The sequence below is a fragment of the Mauremys reevesii genome, linkage group 8, assembly GCF_016161935.1.
Source record: "Mauremys reevesii isolate NIE-2019 linkage group 8, ASM1616193v1, whole genome shotgun sequence".
NCBI classification, from domain to species: Eukaryota; Metazoa; Chordata; order Testudines; family Geoemydidae; genus Mauremys; species Mauremys reevesii.
The window spans coordinates 97,568,331-97,585,443 of NC_052630.1; the positions used below are offsets into that span (position 1 = coordinate 97,568,331).

The 17,113-nt window shown below is 48.4% G+C and overlaps 1 protein-coding gene across 6 annotated transcripts in view; it reads left to right on the forward strand.

The window, feature by feature from the left end:
- Positions 1-17,113, forward strand: part of LRP8 (LDL receptor related protein 8) — a 451,875-nt gene that overhangs the window by 171,650 nt on the left and 263,112 nt on the right. For all 6 annotated transcript variants that reach the window (XM_039486534.1, XM_039486533.1, XM_039486538.1 and 3 more), the window contains 3 exons: positions 9,484-9,598; positions 9,677-10,086; positions 11,013-11,132. In XM_039486534.1, coding sequence (XP_039342468.1) covers positions 9,597-9,598; positions 9,677-10,086; positions 11,013-11,132 — 532 coding nt within the window. In that variant the 5' untranslated portion in view covers positions 9,484-9,596. The remainder of the gene's footprint in view (positions 1-9,483; positions 9,599-9,676; positions 10,087-11,012; positions 11,133-17,113) is intronic.

The window sequence follows — 17,113 nt, forward strand, 5'->3', positions numbered from 1 at the left end:
AGCTGGACGACCAGCGCTGCAACTACCAGCGCTGCAGATTTGTAAGTGTAGCCATACCCTTAGAGTAGCAGAATAAATGAAAGAATGAGACCCAGAAGAGAATTTACAGTCCCTGATTGTCAAATGATTAACAAAAGGCTTAAACTCTTATGTTTCTCTTTTGTTACATGGCAAGATAAAGAAAGGGGATGAATTCTGTACTGACTTACATCTGTGCATTCACTGACTTCAGAGTGTGCATAAATTAGTGCAGAATTCACTAGAATTCTTCAAAAGAAGAGCTTTTTAAAGCCAATTTAAAACCCAACAGCCAAAACAAAAAACAGATCCCACCAGAAATCAAAACCCAAGCTCCTTCTTCTCCCTCCCCTGACTTCTATAACATATGGCCAAATTGTGATCTCAGTTACCCTGGTTTAAATCTGGAGTAACTCCAATGATTTAAATAGAACTACTCTAGATTTACACCACAATAAATGAGATTACAATCTAGCCCAATAGACTGATGATCAGTCCTCAGTAGCACTAGTATTTGCTCACCTGCCCTTTTAAATTGGACCATTTTATCTTCACTTTATCTGTTTTGGGGGTATATTTGAGAAAATGTACAAACTGGTTAAGAGGCTGTGTTTCTATGGGTATGTCTTCACTAGCAACGTTAAAGCGCTGCTGCATTGCAGCACCAGTGCTGGGAGAATGTAAGAAAACCACCCCCATGAGGGGAGTAGCTCCCAGCACTGGTGTGCTGTCTACACTGCTACTTTACAGCGCTGAAACTTGCTGCGCTCAAGGGGGTGTTTTTTCACACGCCTGAGTCAGAACGTTGCAGCGCTGTAAAGTGCCAGTGTAGACGGGTCTATCTGTGTGAGATGGCAGAATGACTCGCTGTGTTAACATTTTACCTCTGAAGTTAGCATGTTACTCTCCATGTATTCCCAGTGCACAAATGCCAGTTTACACTTGAGAGGCTTTAGCATTTTTGAGTGGGCCTATGAAACAATTCCACATCCCACAAAGTAATAGACTCCTGGTCACCACTATGCACAAGGCTGACCTGAAGATTTGGGGGAGGGTAAGAGGAGTGATTTTTTTTTTTTACCTCCTCCCAAGCTCTATTGATCTTTCCATAGAAGGACAAGTGTGGGGCAGAGAGAGATGCTGGGTGCCATACAGCATCTTTCTGCAGAAGTGGAGCCCAGCTGCTTGTGGTTGGATCTAGGAACAGTTGCCAACATTTAAAAAAAAAATTTTTTTTCAGACGACAGGGCTTTAGAGGGTGTTATGTGCATTGTGTTGAATTTCAGCTCTTTATATACTGAGAGCAGAATTTTCCCCAATGTTTGTAAATCCAGAATAAATGCATTGTTGAGTGAATGGAATTATTTTGGTATACTCCAGTGTAACTGACAGCAGAACTGTAATTAATTATAATAAATACTTGTATGCCTAATAGAGTTTTATTCCCATTTTGCAGATGGGGAAACTAATGCAGAAAGGTTAAATGTCTTGACTAAGGAATCAATCCAGTTGTCACTGAAGCAAATGGAAAAAACTCCCAGTGACTTTACTGGGAAATTGGGTTGGACCTGAACGTCACAGAAGAATCTGTGTCACAGCTGGTATTAGATGGAGGATTCTTTTGACCTCAGTTCTGTCCTGGTCCTCTAAAGTAGGATTCCACTAATATTACTGAGCTACTCTACCATGATGTGGCCAGAGGCCACATTGACTGTTTAGCATAGGAGTCTGCACAGCTGGGTGGCAGCATGCAGCAGGCCTAGTGCCAGGGCTGTCCTTACCCATACGCAAAGTACGCAGCTGCATAGGGCACCAGAAAATTTGGGGCACCAAATTGCCCCAAATTTCCTGGTGCCCTACGCAGCTGTGTGCTGCTCCAGGGGCCAGCCCGATCCCCCAGCCGGCTGAGCTGCCCAGGAAAGCTGCCCCCGCCCCTGCTCCACCTCTTCCCCATGGCTTCCGCCCCAGCCCCAACCCCACACCACCCCTTCCCCAAAGCCCCCGCCCCACCTCTTCCCTCCCCTGCTCTGCCCCAGCCCTGCCCCCTCTCCACTTCTTCCCCGACCTACGTCCCGGGGGACTGCAGCAGGGGTCAGGCCTGCCCTGCACTCACCGGGTGTCGGTAAGTGGAGCGACCCAGCCCCAGCGTGCTCCATGCTGCCGGCTCCCAGCCGTGCCACCGGTGAGTGCTGGGGGGCAGTTCGCCCCTGCCCCCCAAGTCCCAAGGCTGGGAGCCAGGGGAGCAGAGCAGAGCGGGCTGGGGCAGGGTCACTCCACTTCCTGCCACCCTGTGAGTGCAGGGTCGGGCCCGCTCTGCACTCACCGGGTGGCAGGAAGTGGAGCGACCCGGCCCCAACCTGCTCTGCTCCGCCGGCTCATGCTGGGGGGTGATTTCCCCCCTGCCCCCGAAGCCTGCTCCTGCCCCTCCGCAGAGGCTTGGGGATCCCCCCAGACCCGTGGAGGCCTGGGGCCACACCCCTGCAGGGGGGCTGCATAGGGCACCAAAATGGCTAGGGACGACCCTGCCTAGTGCCATCAGCAAAAGACCCTTTGACATTGTTCTTAACAGGCAATGATTAAAAATAAACATGTAAAATGTAAAAGTTCTGCTTTAAGGAATGTGCCCTGCTTTAAGGAATGTGCCACAGTATGTATTTTATTTTTAAAATCGGATGGCGATTTAAGAACCAAAAAGCTGGACATGTCTGGGAAAATACGGATGTTAACTAACCCTACCTAAAGTTCTTTTTAAAAAGATGGGCCTGAACTAGAAATGAGCTCTGTTTCATGACCAGATGTCCAGATTTTATAGGGACAGGCCCGATTTGGGGTTCTTTTGTTCCAATTTTTCACACTTGCTGTCTGGTCACCGGGTGTGCATGTGTGTGGGTCCAGCTGTTTCCTGCCCCTCTCATTGAAGCAGGTGTGCAGGGTTACTGCCCTGGGAACTGCAGGGCACCAGTGGACATGGGGCTGGCTGCAGGCAGGGCAGGGGCTGACTGGAGGTCGGGTCTGGCTCCAAGCAGGGCAAGCAGGGTGGGGCTGGCTGGAGACAGGGGATGTGGGGTGGGCTGGCTGGTTTCAGGCAGGCAGGCCTGGAGACAGAGGTGTGGGACTGGCTGGCTTCAGGCAGGTTGTCTGGAGACAGGCTGGCTGCAGGCAGGGGTGTGGGTGCAGGCAGGGGTGTGGGTGCAGGCAGGGTGCCTCCTCCTCCTCCCACCAGGGTAGCAGCAGCAGCCCAGGACTCTGGGGGTTATTTAACAGCGCACTGGCAGGCCCTGTTAACAGGTACATATTGGCCTGGTGTCCCGTACTTCCCTCTGCCCAAGAATTGAGGGACCTATTTCACAAAGACCAGCCCTGGGATGGGTAACTATAGAGGGATGCGAATAGCCAATCAACTTTAGGAATAATAACAATGACCAATGTTCAACTCGAGTGATTGGCTTATATTGTCCAAGTTGAATTCAGTAGAAAAAGGGCTAGAATCTTATGTAAAAAAACTAATTCTGAGATTAGATTTGACATTCTGAGGTCCTCAAAACTGAGAGGCAGTGTAGACAATAGCAGAGGTACTGCAGTTAAGGACTGAATCGAATGATATGAGTGTGATGGATCAGGAGTGTGGTGCCTTGGCAGAGCTGTGTGGGCGCAGGGCTGGCCTTAAGGGTGGGCCACCTGGGCAACCACCCAGGGGCGCCATGGACAAGGGGGAGCCATGTGGCAGTGCAGAGGTGTGCGCTGCTGGTGTAGAGTCAGAAACCACTCCAGGCTGGCAGGGGAGTGCCCAGAGTTCTCCCTGCTTCCTCCTGGTAGGGGAGGTGGGGAAGCGAGCCGTGACACACAGATACTGCTCCCCCTCCCCAATGTTCCTCCGTCCCCCCCAGGGGGCTGTAGGGAGGGAAGTGAGAAGCAACACCAAGCGCTCTGTGCATCCAGGTCACTTTCCCTACCTAGGCTGCTATTCTCGTGTCCTCCTCTGATGCAGCCCAGGTGGGGAAAGAGACCTGGATGCAGAGAGACCTGATGTTGCTCCTCAGCGCCCCCCTCACAGCCCCGTAGGGTGTGCGGACGGAAGAGCAGCGTTTGCGGGGGGGGGGGGGGGGAGGGGGGAGCGAGCAGCAATGCCAGCTACTCTGTGCATCCAGGTCAGTTTCCCGAGGGGGGTGCAGGGGTTAGGGGAAAAGGGCAGGGGTTGGGGTGCAGGAGGGGGATGCTAAGATTGGAGCAAAGGGGGCACAATGCAGGAGTTAGGCGTGCCGGGGGGGTGCAAAGGGCAAGTGAAGGGTTCGGGGCGAAGAGGGGGTGGGGAGCCTGGGGCACCCTCAGGGGCAACGGCCAACGTGGGGCACCTATGGGGGCCAGAAGCAATGGGGGGTCGACACGAGCATGAGGGCTGGGGCGCCAAAATACAAGTTCACCCATTTTCCCTAAGGCCAGCCGTGTGTGTGGGAACCCGGGATGGAAACAAAAGGGGTGCAGCAAGCCAGGAGCAGGGTATATTGGCCGAGTTGTTGGGATGTTTAATGCTACATATAACTGCTTCCACTGTGTCAGGCTTGATCCATTTAAATTAACCACTCACTTTCAAGAATGCTAAATTTGCTCACAGGTTTTAGCAAGAAAAAAACTGAAAATAAAAAAGGTGTTGTGAAGTGAAACTTGTTTGTGTGCAGGGGTGAGGTGTTACATGCGGTATTTCTGAAAACAATGTCGTTAGGACATGTTACTCTGGGATGCATCCATCACTTACTGACTTATTATGTGATATGACAAAATGCCAAAGGGGCTGATGCATCAAGCACCATGGGTCGCAACATGATGTAACAGGCAGGAGATTTGAAAGGACATGATTTTCTGAAAACTGTGTTTAAAGGAACGATTTCCGAGAGTGCACACACAGACAAATCTGTAGATGCTACAAATGAAGAAAATGGGGTCAGCTCTTTTCTTTTGAAATACTGGCAGTAGAATTTCTTAGCTCTGAAGAAACAAGTGTTTCTTAACTCCTGAAAGCAGTAGTAATTCTTCTGAACGGCATTGGGCTAGATTCTCATCCTGCTTACACTGGGATACACTGGAATTATCTCCATTGACATACTTTTAAATAGTATCATTTGCAGAGAAGGAACTAATCAAAGTAAGAAGTGTGGCAGAATCAGGCCCAAAGTATGTGAAATCAGAATAGGGCTCTGTGTCTCCTATTATAGAATGACTCACTTTTAAAAAAAATTTGGAAGGATTTTTAAAAATTAATTTGATTTATCCTATTTGAGAGATGAATTATTCATTTCTGACACAGCAAATTTTTGGGTCTGTGCAATGCTGCATCCATTTTCTGGTGGTTTAGCAATTGACAGTGATGAGAGGGAAGGAACTAACATGCTACCTTGAAAAATATTATTAAAGACAAGCTAATAAACCAAATGAGGAAGCAGTAAGAACAGCCTTCTGAATCAGACATTGAAAATTTGCTTTTAATGAGCCATCTCTTTTTTAAAAAGCAGCAGTCTTGTCAAGCATCTATCAGAGTTTCTTTCTTTATTGAAGGAATGTGAATTAAGCTACGTAGGTTCTGTATGCCATTTAGAACTGAGTATATGACTTCTCCCTATCTTGAAAGCAAGACTGTATTTAAAGTTTTCTGACCTTGTGTAAAAATCTTATTAATATTACAAGAACCATTCCATGCAGATATTATTCTAAATTCTCATTTTGGGACTCTTTTCTCCTGGGTGTGGTAGTTAATACTTTAAAAAAGTTATGGCCCTAGTCTTCCAGGGTGCTTAGGGCCTCTTCACCCAGTGGGCCAGTAGAGTTGAGGGAGCCCAGCACCTCACAGAATTGGGCCCTATTGCTCTGATCTTGCAGAGATTTATACACATGCATACGTCTTTGCAGAACTGGGGCCTATATGAATAATTCACATGAGGGAACAGAACACACTGTGAATGTGTAACTTACACACACATATAAAAAATATTCAGCATCAATGCTTCTATTCTATCCCTTTTCTTGTGCCTAAGCACTTCAGGAACATAAGAGCAATACGTGGTCTAACATACTACATCTGCTGTTCTGCAGCACCTGAGTGTTACCAGCACAGAGGCATTAAAGAATTCTGAAATCCTTTGTTGTAATTAACAAATTGATTTACCTATGTAATTAACAACACCATAGATTGTTCAAAGTGAAACAATTTTAAAAATTCCAATGTAGTTATCACTAACTGTGCTATAGAATCATAGATTATTAGGGTTGGAAGGGACCTCAGGAGATCATCTAGTCCAGCCCTCTGTTCAAAGCAGAACCAATCCCCAAATGGCCCCCTCAAGGATTGAACTCACAACCCTGGGTTTAGCAGGCCAATGCTCAAGTGCTCTTGGTTTACTTTTTGCATTTCTTTCAGCTTTCACTGATTCAACACTGTAACATGGCAGAAAGCAGGCTGGCTCATTGGCAGTACTCCTCAGACATGCAGAAGACCTGGATTTGAAATCTACTCCAGATTTCTCCCCCTCCCTACAAGGGTCCAGTCTAACTCTCATTAAAATTAACTGAAAAGTCTATTGACTGCAGTGAGATGTGGATTGGGCCCTAAAGCCATAGTATCTGGAAGTACCACTGAGGCAGTGTGGGGCAACCTTGAGGTGGGGATGGAAGGTAAAAACCTTCTTGTGACTTAAAAGTCTCTTCCAGCTGAATAACAAGAAGTGTCCACAAGCTCTAAGGCAGCCCTGTCTTGTTCTTCTCCTTATCTGAGAGATTGTTGGTTGTGCTATAGCATGGGTGGCCAAACCGTGGCTCGCGAGCTGCATGCAGCTCTTTTACAGTTAACGTGCGGTTCGCGGAGCCCTCCACGCACCTCCCCCCATTCTCCACCTACCAGACTGGGGGGGAGCTCGGGACCTCTGCCTTGCAGCAGTGTGGTGGAGTAGGGGACTTCTGCCCAGCGGGGAGGGGGGGTCTTGGGGCTTCAGCCCTGTGGGGCGCACCTGCAAGGACTCGGGGCTTCAGCGGGAGCAGGGCTGAAGACCCAAGACCCATAAGGCAGCTCACGTGGGGCTGAAGCCCTGAGCCCCAGCAGGTGCCTTCCAGCTCTTGAACTTCAGAAGATTGTTGTATGCAGCTCAGAGGGTCAGTAAGTTTGGCCACCCCTGTGATATAGGGACTCCAGAGTGAGAGAAATGAAGTGGGGGAAGGTTAATTTGAAGCCATCTAGGAAAATATGGTGAGCAGTGTAGTGTTGGAGGAAGAAGGGAGCCTGAGGTTTCAGTGAATTGCTTTTATTAAACTATTGGAATATACTGGATCGAACTGGATTTAGTTTCTCACCAGTCAGTTTCCTTATCCCCCTCTAGCCTAGTTCCTCTTCCCTTCGCACTTCCTGTGAGATACTTTGGGTGTCCACAAGATGGCATTATGGCACAGGTAGCCCCTATGGCTGGGGCCTGCCCGAGAGAGGCCCCGGGCATTCCATGGGCCAGGTGATACCAAAGCTAACTGTTGGGGTAGAGGATTAACTGTTGACAGTATTTTTCTTTTTCTCTTTTAAAGGAAGCCATTTTAGCAAAACTGTGTTTTTAAAAAAAACAAACAAAAGTAAAATCTATCAGTTTCTGGATCTTTTTCTCCTCTCACTTATGCTCTTTCTTCACCAGCGTAGGTCACTTTCTTAACTGGAGTTACCTCTGGTGTACGCGAGAGAGAAAGAGGAATGAGACCGGGATTTGTAAAACTATTGTAAATCTGTATTTTGACACATTTTTTAAAAGAGAGGTTTGACCTGATGGATCATAGTAGCTCAAAGCAAATGAGGTATTTATTATAATCTGTCACAGCAATCCCACCAGCACAAATGTGCACTATATTTGCATTCTAAAATTTAAGAAATATATTTGTTGAATAATTGTTAATACATTGCAAGCTGTCACTGAAGTCATTCAACAATTAGCTATTTTCCTCTTCGTGTTATTCAAACACATTAGTCACTCCGTTGACTATTAGCTTGCAGATTTTCTGTTTAAAGAAGCAAATGCATTTTTAATTATGGCCCCAGTTTGAAGTCAGTGGAACTTTTGCCTGAGTGAGAAGTGCAGGATTAGTCCTCATTTATGGATTAAAAAAAAAAGTCTGAAGTGGGAAACCTTTTACAACTTTGTTATATCAGTTTAATATTTTAAAGTGGATGCAATTTCTTCAAAATTGTTTAAAAAAATCAGTCCAAGATGTAAGATCTTGATGTCTAACTGTTTTAACTCCGTTATGAATTGTTAAACTGTTGCTATTCCCTGAAAAACGTCATTGACAATAAGAGTACTGAAATGACCTTAACTCTAATAGTGTGACTAGCACTGCAATGCTAATTTAGCACAATCAAATATTTTATGATTACAGTATAGCCCAGAGGCTCTACTGTAATCAGGATCAGGGGCCCCTTTATACAGAGATGTAGATACGGTCCCTATGCCATAGAGTTTATAAACTTGTTTTCATTCCATTTGTGGAACAAGCTGTATTGGCATGTGGAATACACAGATTACCTCTCTGTTAGAAAGGAGATTACTACCTCTGGAATGTTTTACAGTTTCTTGTCTTTATAATTTGACTACAATAATGTGCAGAAGGTTATGTGGGTAGGATACTCATGAAATCCCTGTTTTACCAGAAAGCTAAAATAATGAAGAAAACACCATGTGTGTGACTGATTTACTATTTTCCTAAAGACATTAATACCACACGTGTTTGTTTCATTTACTTAATAACATTAAGATCATGGGCCAGATCTTCAATGTGAATCAACATATCTACAGATTTAAATCAACTGAGGATGTGGCCCTATATTATAGAAGTGTGTAATTTGCATTGTGTATTATATACAAGATTTCAGAAACTAATCTGAATATTACACTTAATTTATTGTGTATATTGTCTCAGGTCTCTAACATAGGAAAGAAGATGGCAAATATCAGTATGTTGCCCCCAGTTTGTTTTCTGAAGGGCAATGGCTAAATTCAACCTTGATTTATAGCATGCAATGCTGTTAAATTAGGCCAGAATTTGGGCCCTTGTGTGTAGCGTTTAAACAGAAAATACTGTGGACAAGATTCTGATTTAATTTATACCCACTGTAAAATCAGTGTAACACCATTGACTTTAGTGGGGTCACTCCATATTTGTTTATTATTTTATATAACAGGAACTAAGATATATTGTTATCTTACCTCTGAGCTAGGTGACCGTTATTGCATTTATTACTGTATTATTATCCCAAAGGTAATCAAATAATAGGAGCTAAATTCTGCTCTCAGAGACACTGGTGCAAGTTGGATCAGAGGGGCCTTGCACCTCTGTTCCCCTCAAATAAACAGAATTAGTTGGTTTGAAAATAATCTGTTTTTATTGCTGCAGCATTTTCTTTTGCAATCTGCTGGTTGCTTAATATGCCATTTATTAATTTTACAGGTGAGGAAACTGAGGCCTTGTCCAATTAAAGAAATGATGGCATGCAGACTGTTTTTAGCTGCCATCGGGAATGGAGATTCGCTTTGCCCCTCTGCCAGCCCGAGTAATATAAAATGTAGGTCCAACATTATCTGTGGTGTGGTACCCTGCCTCCCTACGTCTGCTCAGCTCAGCAATGCGTTTGCTTTTCCAGGAATGGGATGAGGCTAACAAAGCAAAACCATCCACGCTTCAGAAAAAATGGGGGGAAGAAACAGTACCTTGTGTGGCAGCATTGCCCCAGCTCTTTCTCTCGGTATTGCCCATCCCAACGTGGCACCTGGTCTCCCTCCGTGCGCAGATTGGGCATGCACAGGTCTGGAGCGCACAGACAGAGCCCGCCCAATCAGGAACGTCACTCCGGTTTCAATGCACACACGCTGGAGGAAGCAGGAGGGCAGCCGCCGCCAACAAACACTCCGTTAGCAAAGGCAGTAAGCCCGGCTGCATGCAGTCGGCACTCGAGGCATTATCACACCGAAGGAGAGAGCGCCATGTGCCGCCCAGGACTAACCCGGCTGCTGCTCTTCCATCTGCTGCTGATCAAGCTGCACACTGGCAAAGGTGGGTCCGGGATCTCCGTGTCCATGTCCCCTGGTTGTGCGCGCGCGCGTGTAGGGGGGTAACCGCACAGCATCACTAGGACCCGAGCAAGTGCAAGCCGGTGCGTGTGCCTGGATCTCTCGCTCTCCCTTTTGACTACTGGTTGCATGCAGTGTGTGTGGGATTCCTGGCCGTACTGCACAGAGTGCGAGCAGTGAATGGGAAGCCAGTTTGCAGGGGTTCCCTTAACTTTGATCAGTGATCTAGTGGGGGGAGAGGCTGACACCGTGTTTGAATGGAAAGGCTATCACAGAGGCTGGCCGACCGGGAGTGACAGGAATTCATCTTTTAAGCTAAGGGAAGATTTGTTTGGTCAGTCGCCCGAAAACCAAACCCAGGAGCCCCGCGCCCTCTCTGCAAAGGAGCAGGTCCCCTCTTAACTTCAGTTTGGGGTAGTTTCCATTTGGGGGGGGGGAAGAAAATATTTATATAAAGCAACCAACGGAGAAGCTGACAATGGTCCCTCAACATGCGATCTGCCTTTTGCAATGACAGTGAATATCCGCTAGGTCGTGGGGGCTTTTACTTTGGCATTTGCTTACCCTTCCCTCCAACCTCCTTCTGCCTTTAAAACAATGCCGGGTTATTGCCCGTAGTGGGTGAATTAGATGTTTGATGTGTGCGCAGGGCATCTTTTCAAACGGGGGCTATATTTAGCCAGGGAGAAGGGGATTATTGTAACCTACTTTAAGGACAGAGAGGCGCATTGTCCTTTTGTTGTTGAACACATGCCTCCCCCGATGCAGTGTCCCTCTCTAGGGAAGCATTGTGCGTGCAGCGAGCTAGAACCCAGGGCGGGATGCGGCCTGCAAAGCATGCCCGGGGCTGGGTGGGCACGGACGGGACTCGCGCTCCAGCCCACGCGGCTCTGCCTCTGCTCCCCGCAGGCGCCGCGAAGGAGTGCGAGGAGGATCAGTTCCAGTGCCGGAACGGGCGGTGCATCCCCGCCGTCTGGAAATGCGACGAGGATGACGATTGCTCGGACAACAGCGACGAGGCGGATTGCCGTGAGTACCCGCGCCGCGCTCCCTGCGGAGCGCCCGGTCCGGCCGGCAGCCCGCCCGGGGAGGGGTGTCTCCGCTTGGCCGTGGGGAGGGTGCGCAGTGCTGGGAGGCGCGTGGTGCAGAGGCGAGCCGGGGCAAGCTCGGGTCTCCTGCCGGGCCCGCCTGCCTTGGCGGTCTCTCGCAGGCTGCCGGAGCGCCATGCATTGCACGGGGCACCCGGCGGCGGTTGTGTGCCCCGGTGTTTGGAAAGGAGGGTGGTGCGTGGGCGGGCTGGAAAGCAGCCCCGCCCGGAGACTCGGGGGAGCAGGCACCGGGTGCAGGCTGGAGAGACGTCTCCCAGCCCTGCGGTTCCTCCCCGCGTGCGTTTCCCCGCGGACTGACTCACAGCGCCAGCTGCTGCTGCTGCTCAGAGGGAGGCTTATCCCTCTTGCAGGCAGGGGCGGATTTAGCTCTTAGCCTAGGTGAGAGCGGTACAGCGCGTGTGTGTGTTGGGGGCGAACTACAGTTGTGTTAATCCATGTCCCCTTAGTGATTGTAGCCGGTCCTGCTCTGCCGCTTTCCTGCTGCAAAACCTGGCCCGGAGCAAAACGATTGTAAATTGTACGGTTGCATCCTGTTCTTCCAAATGACGCGGTCGCTTTTCCCCGCCCCGTTTCGGATTGGCTGCTGGGGAACACCAGATAGAGTCACATGGCATAAGCTGCCTATAGAAAAGTCTGGGGCTATGGCTACACTTAAACTTCAAAGCGCTGCCGCGGCAGCGCTGGCCGCGGCAGCGCTTTGAAGCGCTAAGTGTAGTCAAAGCGCCAGCGCTGGGAGAAAACTCTCCCAGCGCTGTCCGTACTCCAGCTCCCTGTGGGGAATAACGGACAGCGCTGGGAGCGCGGCTCCCAGCGCTGGGGCTTTGATTACACTGGCGCTTTGTAGCGCCGCAATTTGCAGCGCTGCAGAGGGTGTGTTTTCACACCCTGCTGCAGCGCTGCAAATTTGTAAGTGTAGCCAAGCCCTGGGAAGGGTTTGCTAGTTACCCTAGGTCACCCTCCTCCCACCTTCTTCAAGACTCCCCCACCCCCTTTGTGCCCTTGCGTGGGTTAGCCGGGACCTGTGAAGGTCTTCTGGGGAACTGCCCTGACTGGCTACATTTACAAAGGCAAAGCGGTTCTTTATTGCACCGTCATAGTGAATCACTTAGCGATGGGGATTATTAAACTCTTTACTTACAAAATCTTGTTCCGGTGATGAGTCATCGTGAAAGATTCTAAGTGTGTTAACGAGGCAAAGAGCTATAGGTTGCAAAAGCTTCCTCCTCCATACATTAAACAGTGACTTTTTATGGTTCTACTCTTTCCTCCTACTTTTATATCCTTGTTCTGACAAATCCTGTGTATGTGGGAACACCCTAAAGAGAAATCATTGTTCAGGTTTAGTTCCTAGTGTTTTTTTTTTTAATTGCTGATAGGACAGAGCTTGAAAGAAGTTGAATTTATGTATATACAAGGATTACTGAAAAAATATAGTGAACTAGCTAGTGTGCATGTGCACAACTGCTTACTATTGGATAGAATCAGAACTATTCAGTTGTGTGACATCAATCCCTGTGCTGCTAACAGAATATAGTAGTGTAAGTGGGAGAAGAGAGGGTTCATGCTTTTGGAGCAGGGTGGCTTGGAGTTCTACCTCCTCTGTTCCTGTGAAGTCTCAGTTGGCCTTGGGGTTATGGTTGTCAATATGCCAAAGTCCCAGACAGTTGTACGTTATGCTATCAGTACACATGCTTTTCCCCTGTGTTGCTGTTAGGTAAAAAGCAAGTCCTTACTCACCTCTCCAGCACCCGAGTTTGTGCGGAGTTGGTATGGGGCTCACAAATCTGTCAGAGACCAGACAATTCGTTGATCAACGGGCTCACACCATCCTTAGCTTACAGAAAAGCTTCGGAGTAAGTGTGGCAAGTTTATTAGGGGTGAGCATCAATGTTTATACACAGAAGTAAACAAAGTGATTAACAGATCATAATGGTCATGCATAATCAATCAAGATTCTACAGGATAAAACAGGTTAAAATGTAAATTAGAGAAGACAAAGGAGATGGCTACTTATTGGGAGGGGGGGTGTCATGAGTAGTTCGCAGGTCAGAGCTTTTGATTAAAAGTTTCAGACACAGACATGTAGTCTGAGTTAAGTTTCAGTTCATAAAGAGTTCAGACTCAACATTCCTCCATTTGTAGCTATTGGGATAACTATTTACCAACAGCTACACCCCATTTTAAGGAGCCAAGGGCCGCAGCAATTTCAGCCTGGGCCAACTCGAAGAGAGTAAGGCCTTTGGCTGAAGTAGAAAAAGAATAAACTGACCCACATGAGTTTATGAGGGAGGGAACACACTGAATACAGCAACACAGTATTATAAGGATTACTATGGCCCCAACAATACCCACCAAGAGGTTTTTAACCCACCCAAATCCAGGCAACCAATTCCATAAGGCTCCCACCGATAATAAGGTGGCTGGCCAGAGGAGTAGTTCTTAGCCATTTCCTTAGATGTTGCATTTACTGGTTCCACAAAAGTTGACCCTTTTTCTTTAACAAAACACAGTGATCCTGTCTGATTTGTTACCCTGAGATATCTGTTAATTGGCACTCCTGTTTTGTCCCATGTAAGATTGTGTTGGACTGGATCTTTTATTCTAGCGGTGGCATCCAAGTCATATTAGCAGTGGTCAGGGGAATGGGTGTGAAGGGGAGTCCCTGTTCTGCATTTACTGGAAATTGAGTACATACCCAGCAATTACTTCTATTTCCTAAAATACGAGTTTTAACCTCGTGGGAATATCTAATAAAAGCATTATCTTCATAAGCAGAAAATAAACTAAAAAGGCATAATAAAAAACATACAGTTGTCAGAATAAAAGGTCCTCTCATTTTTTTCGAGTCAATTTAAGTCTGATGTCTGAAAGAGGTAAGCTGGTCCACTGGTCAGAGGCAGTGTCCTCAGTGGTGGCAAGAGCTGCTGGTCCGTCACTGTGGTCCACTACGGCTGGCTTGACGTGGGAGTGGTGGATCCAGGATTTGCGTCCTTCCAGGAACACTGCAGTCTGGGTTGTTAAAAGAACCTGGTGGGGTCCAGTAAACCTCGGCTGGAGGCGTCGCCACGAACGAACTTTTGGCCCAGACGAAGTCCCTGGTTGGAGCAGGTGGATCTGTTCTTCCAGCGGCACGGTCTGGGAAAACTGTGAGGCTTTCCAAAGTGCGGAGGCGAGCCTGTAGGGAGAGAAACTGGCACGCGGTCATATGATCCTCCCAATAGTGAAACATCAGCACGTGGTAGCGCCCGCCTTTGAAAGGGGATGTCCATAGAGCAGTTCAAAGGGGATAATCCCAATACACGGGTTGGGCGATGCGAAGGTGAAACAGGACCAAGGGAAGTACCTGAGGCCACTTTAACCCTGTTTCCTGACAGTATTTAGCCAATGTAAGCTTAAGCTCCTATTCATACGCTCAACTTTCCCGCTAGACTGGGGTGGTAGGGTGTATGAAAGGAGTGTGAAATGCCCAGTCCTTGTTCTAAACGCCAAGGACATTACCAGTAAAGTGGGGTCCGCGATCTGAATCAAGTATAAGAGGGATGCCAAAACGGGTACAATGTCTCTAAGGAGGATCTTCGCCACTGTGGCAGCAGTACAATTAGCAGTAGGAAAAGCTTGACCCATGAAGTCAGAGGGCAAACCAAAACAAGGAGGTGCTTTTTCCCAAAAGCCTTTGGCATATTTGCAAAGTCAATTTGAAGATGTTGAAATGGAGCAGCAGGCGGAGGTCTTTTACCCTTAATTTTGTTAAGAGGCGGAGCAGGTTTATTACGCTGACATGTGCTGCATGCTTTCACTATTGACAGGCAGTAGGGTTGAATGCCTGGAGCATACCAAGCGAGCGATGGTGTCCACAAGGGCGTGCGTGCCGTAGTGACCCCCCTTATCATGGTGCCAGCGAACTGTCACGGGGTATGTGGAGCGAGGGAGGCAGGCTCGGCCATCCGGCATAAGCCAGGTCCCTTTGACCAGAGTGGCTCCGAGGCTCTCCCGACTGTAGTTCAGCAGTGGGTACTGGTGCGGGGTAAAAGCATACTTGCTATCAGTAAAAATGGTAACGGTCTTACCAGCGGCCAACTGGCAAGCTCGGGCCAGGCGTAGAGTTCGCGGCTTGGGCTCCCCAGTTGCCTGGCAGTGAGGCCTCTTGAATGTCCCATTCAGAGGTGACTGCATAACGGTGAAACGCTTGCCATCAACATAGAAGGAGCTTCCGTCCGAGAAGAGGATGCAATCAGGGTTGTCCAGTGGCACGTCAAACAGGTTGTTCCTTATCTGTAAGATGCTATGAACTACTTCCACACAGTCGTGCTGTTCCTGGAGGACTGGCAGGTCAGGAAGCAAGGTAGCTGGATTAAGGGGCCCACACCTTTCAAAAATTAGGTTAGTGTCTTCTAGGAGTTCGGCCTCTAGCTGCTGCTGACGATGGGACGAAAAGACTTGGGTCGTGCCCTTACACAGAAGGGCTGACAAGGCATGAGAGGTCCAGACCAGGGTAAAATGGCCCAGGGTCAGGCTCTTTGCCTTTGTGATCAGCAGGGCAGCTGCTGCCAGAGTCCAGGTGCAGGATGGGGTTCCCTGAGCGACAGGGTCGATCTGCTGGGAATGGGGCCCGCTCAGCTGGGTAAGGACGCCACTAGCAATTCCGCCCCTCTTGTGGACAAAAAGGTGAAAGGGTTTGCTGTAATTGGGGGGGGGCGGAGAGACATGGAGGAGGCCACACTGTCCTTGAGTAACTGAAAGGCTTGGATTGTGTCTGGGGACCACTGCAAAGGGTCAGGAGCAAGGTTAGCAGTGAGTCGGTGGAGCGGTTTGCTTAACTCCCCACAGGACGTCAACCAAGGGTGACAGAAGCCAATTAATCCTAAGAAACCTCGAAGTTGTTTCTTGGTGTTTGGCAGAGGGCAGTTTTGGATAGTCTTTATGCGGACTGGGTCCATTTGTCTCCCCTCTGGGGTTAACAGGAAGCCCAGATATCGAACCTTCTGTGAGACCCACTGAATCTTGTTAGGGTCTACCTTGTGGCCTCTGGTGTGTAGGTATAATAAAAGTGCCTTACCATCGATGCGGAGGGCGGCTTCTTTGCGGTTACCTAGTAGGATGTCATCTACGTATAGGACTAACATGGATCCCTGCAGACTGGTGAAGCCTTCCAAGGCGTGGCGGAGGCATTGGCTGAAAATCGTGGGGCTGTCTCTGTAGCCTTGAGGAAGTCGTTGCCAGACATAACTTTGTCCCTCCCAGGTGAAACCAAAGAGATATTGAGAGTCTGGGTGTACAGGAATGCTGAAAAAGGCTGATTTTAAGTCAATAACAGTGAACCATTCAGCATCCCAGGGGATTTGGCTGATGATAGTAGCTGGATCAGGAACTACTGCATGAAGACGGACCACATACTGATTAATAACCCGTAGATCCTGTACAAAGCGCCAACGAATAGGGTCTCCGTCCTTTTTAGGAGGCTTTTTGACAGGCAGTATAGGGGTATTACAGGGAGTGCGCTGAGGGCGGACTAGCTTTTGTGCAATGAATCCCTCGACAATGGGCGGATGCCCTCCGGGCTGCCAGCGACAGGGGGTATTGGGGGACTGACGGGGGCTAAGGAGGGCTTCACTTGAATCCTTACTGGCTCTGCTGAAAGGAGCAGGCCAACATCAGTGTCAGAAATTCCTCAGAGGGTTGAAGGCAAGTCAGTGAGGTCAGGGGAGAGAGGGGGGGTTTCCCAATTACCCTGAGTTAGGGCCGAATCTCCTAACACTGTCATCAATAATCCTACCCCTTCAGGAGTGCAGGTTAAAGTAGCCTCAAGCTTACAGAGTAAATCCCGGCCCATCAAAGGGATCGGACAAGCTGGGGAAAAAAGAAAACGGTGAGAAAAACATTTATCAGCATAAATAACATTTA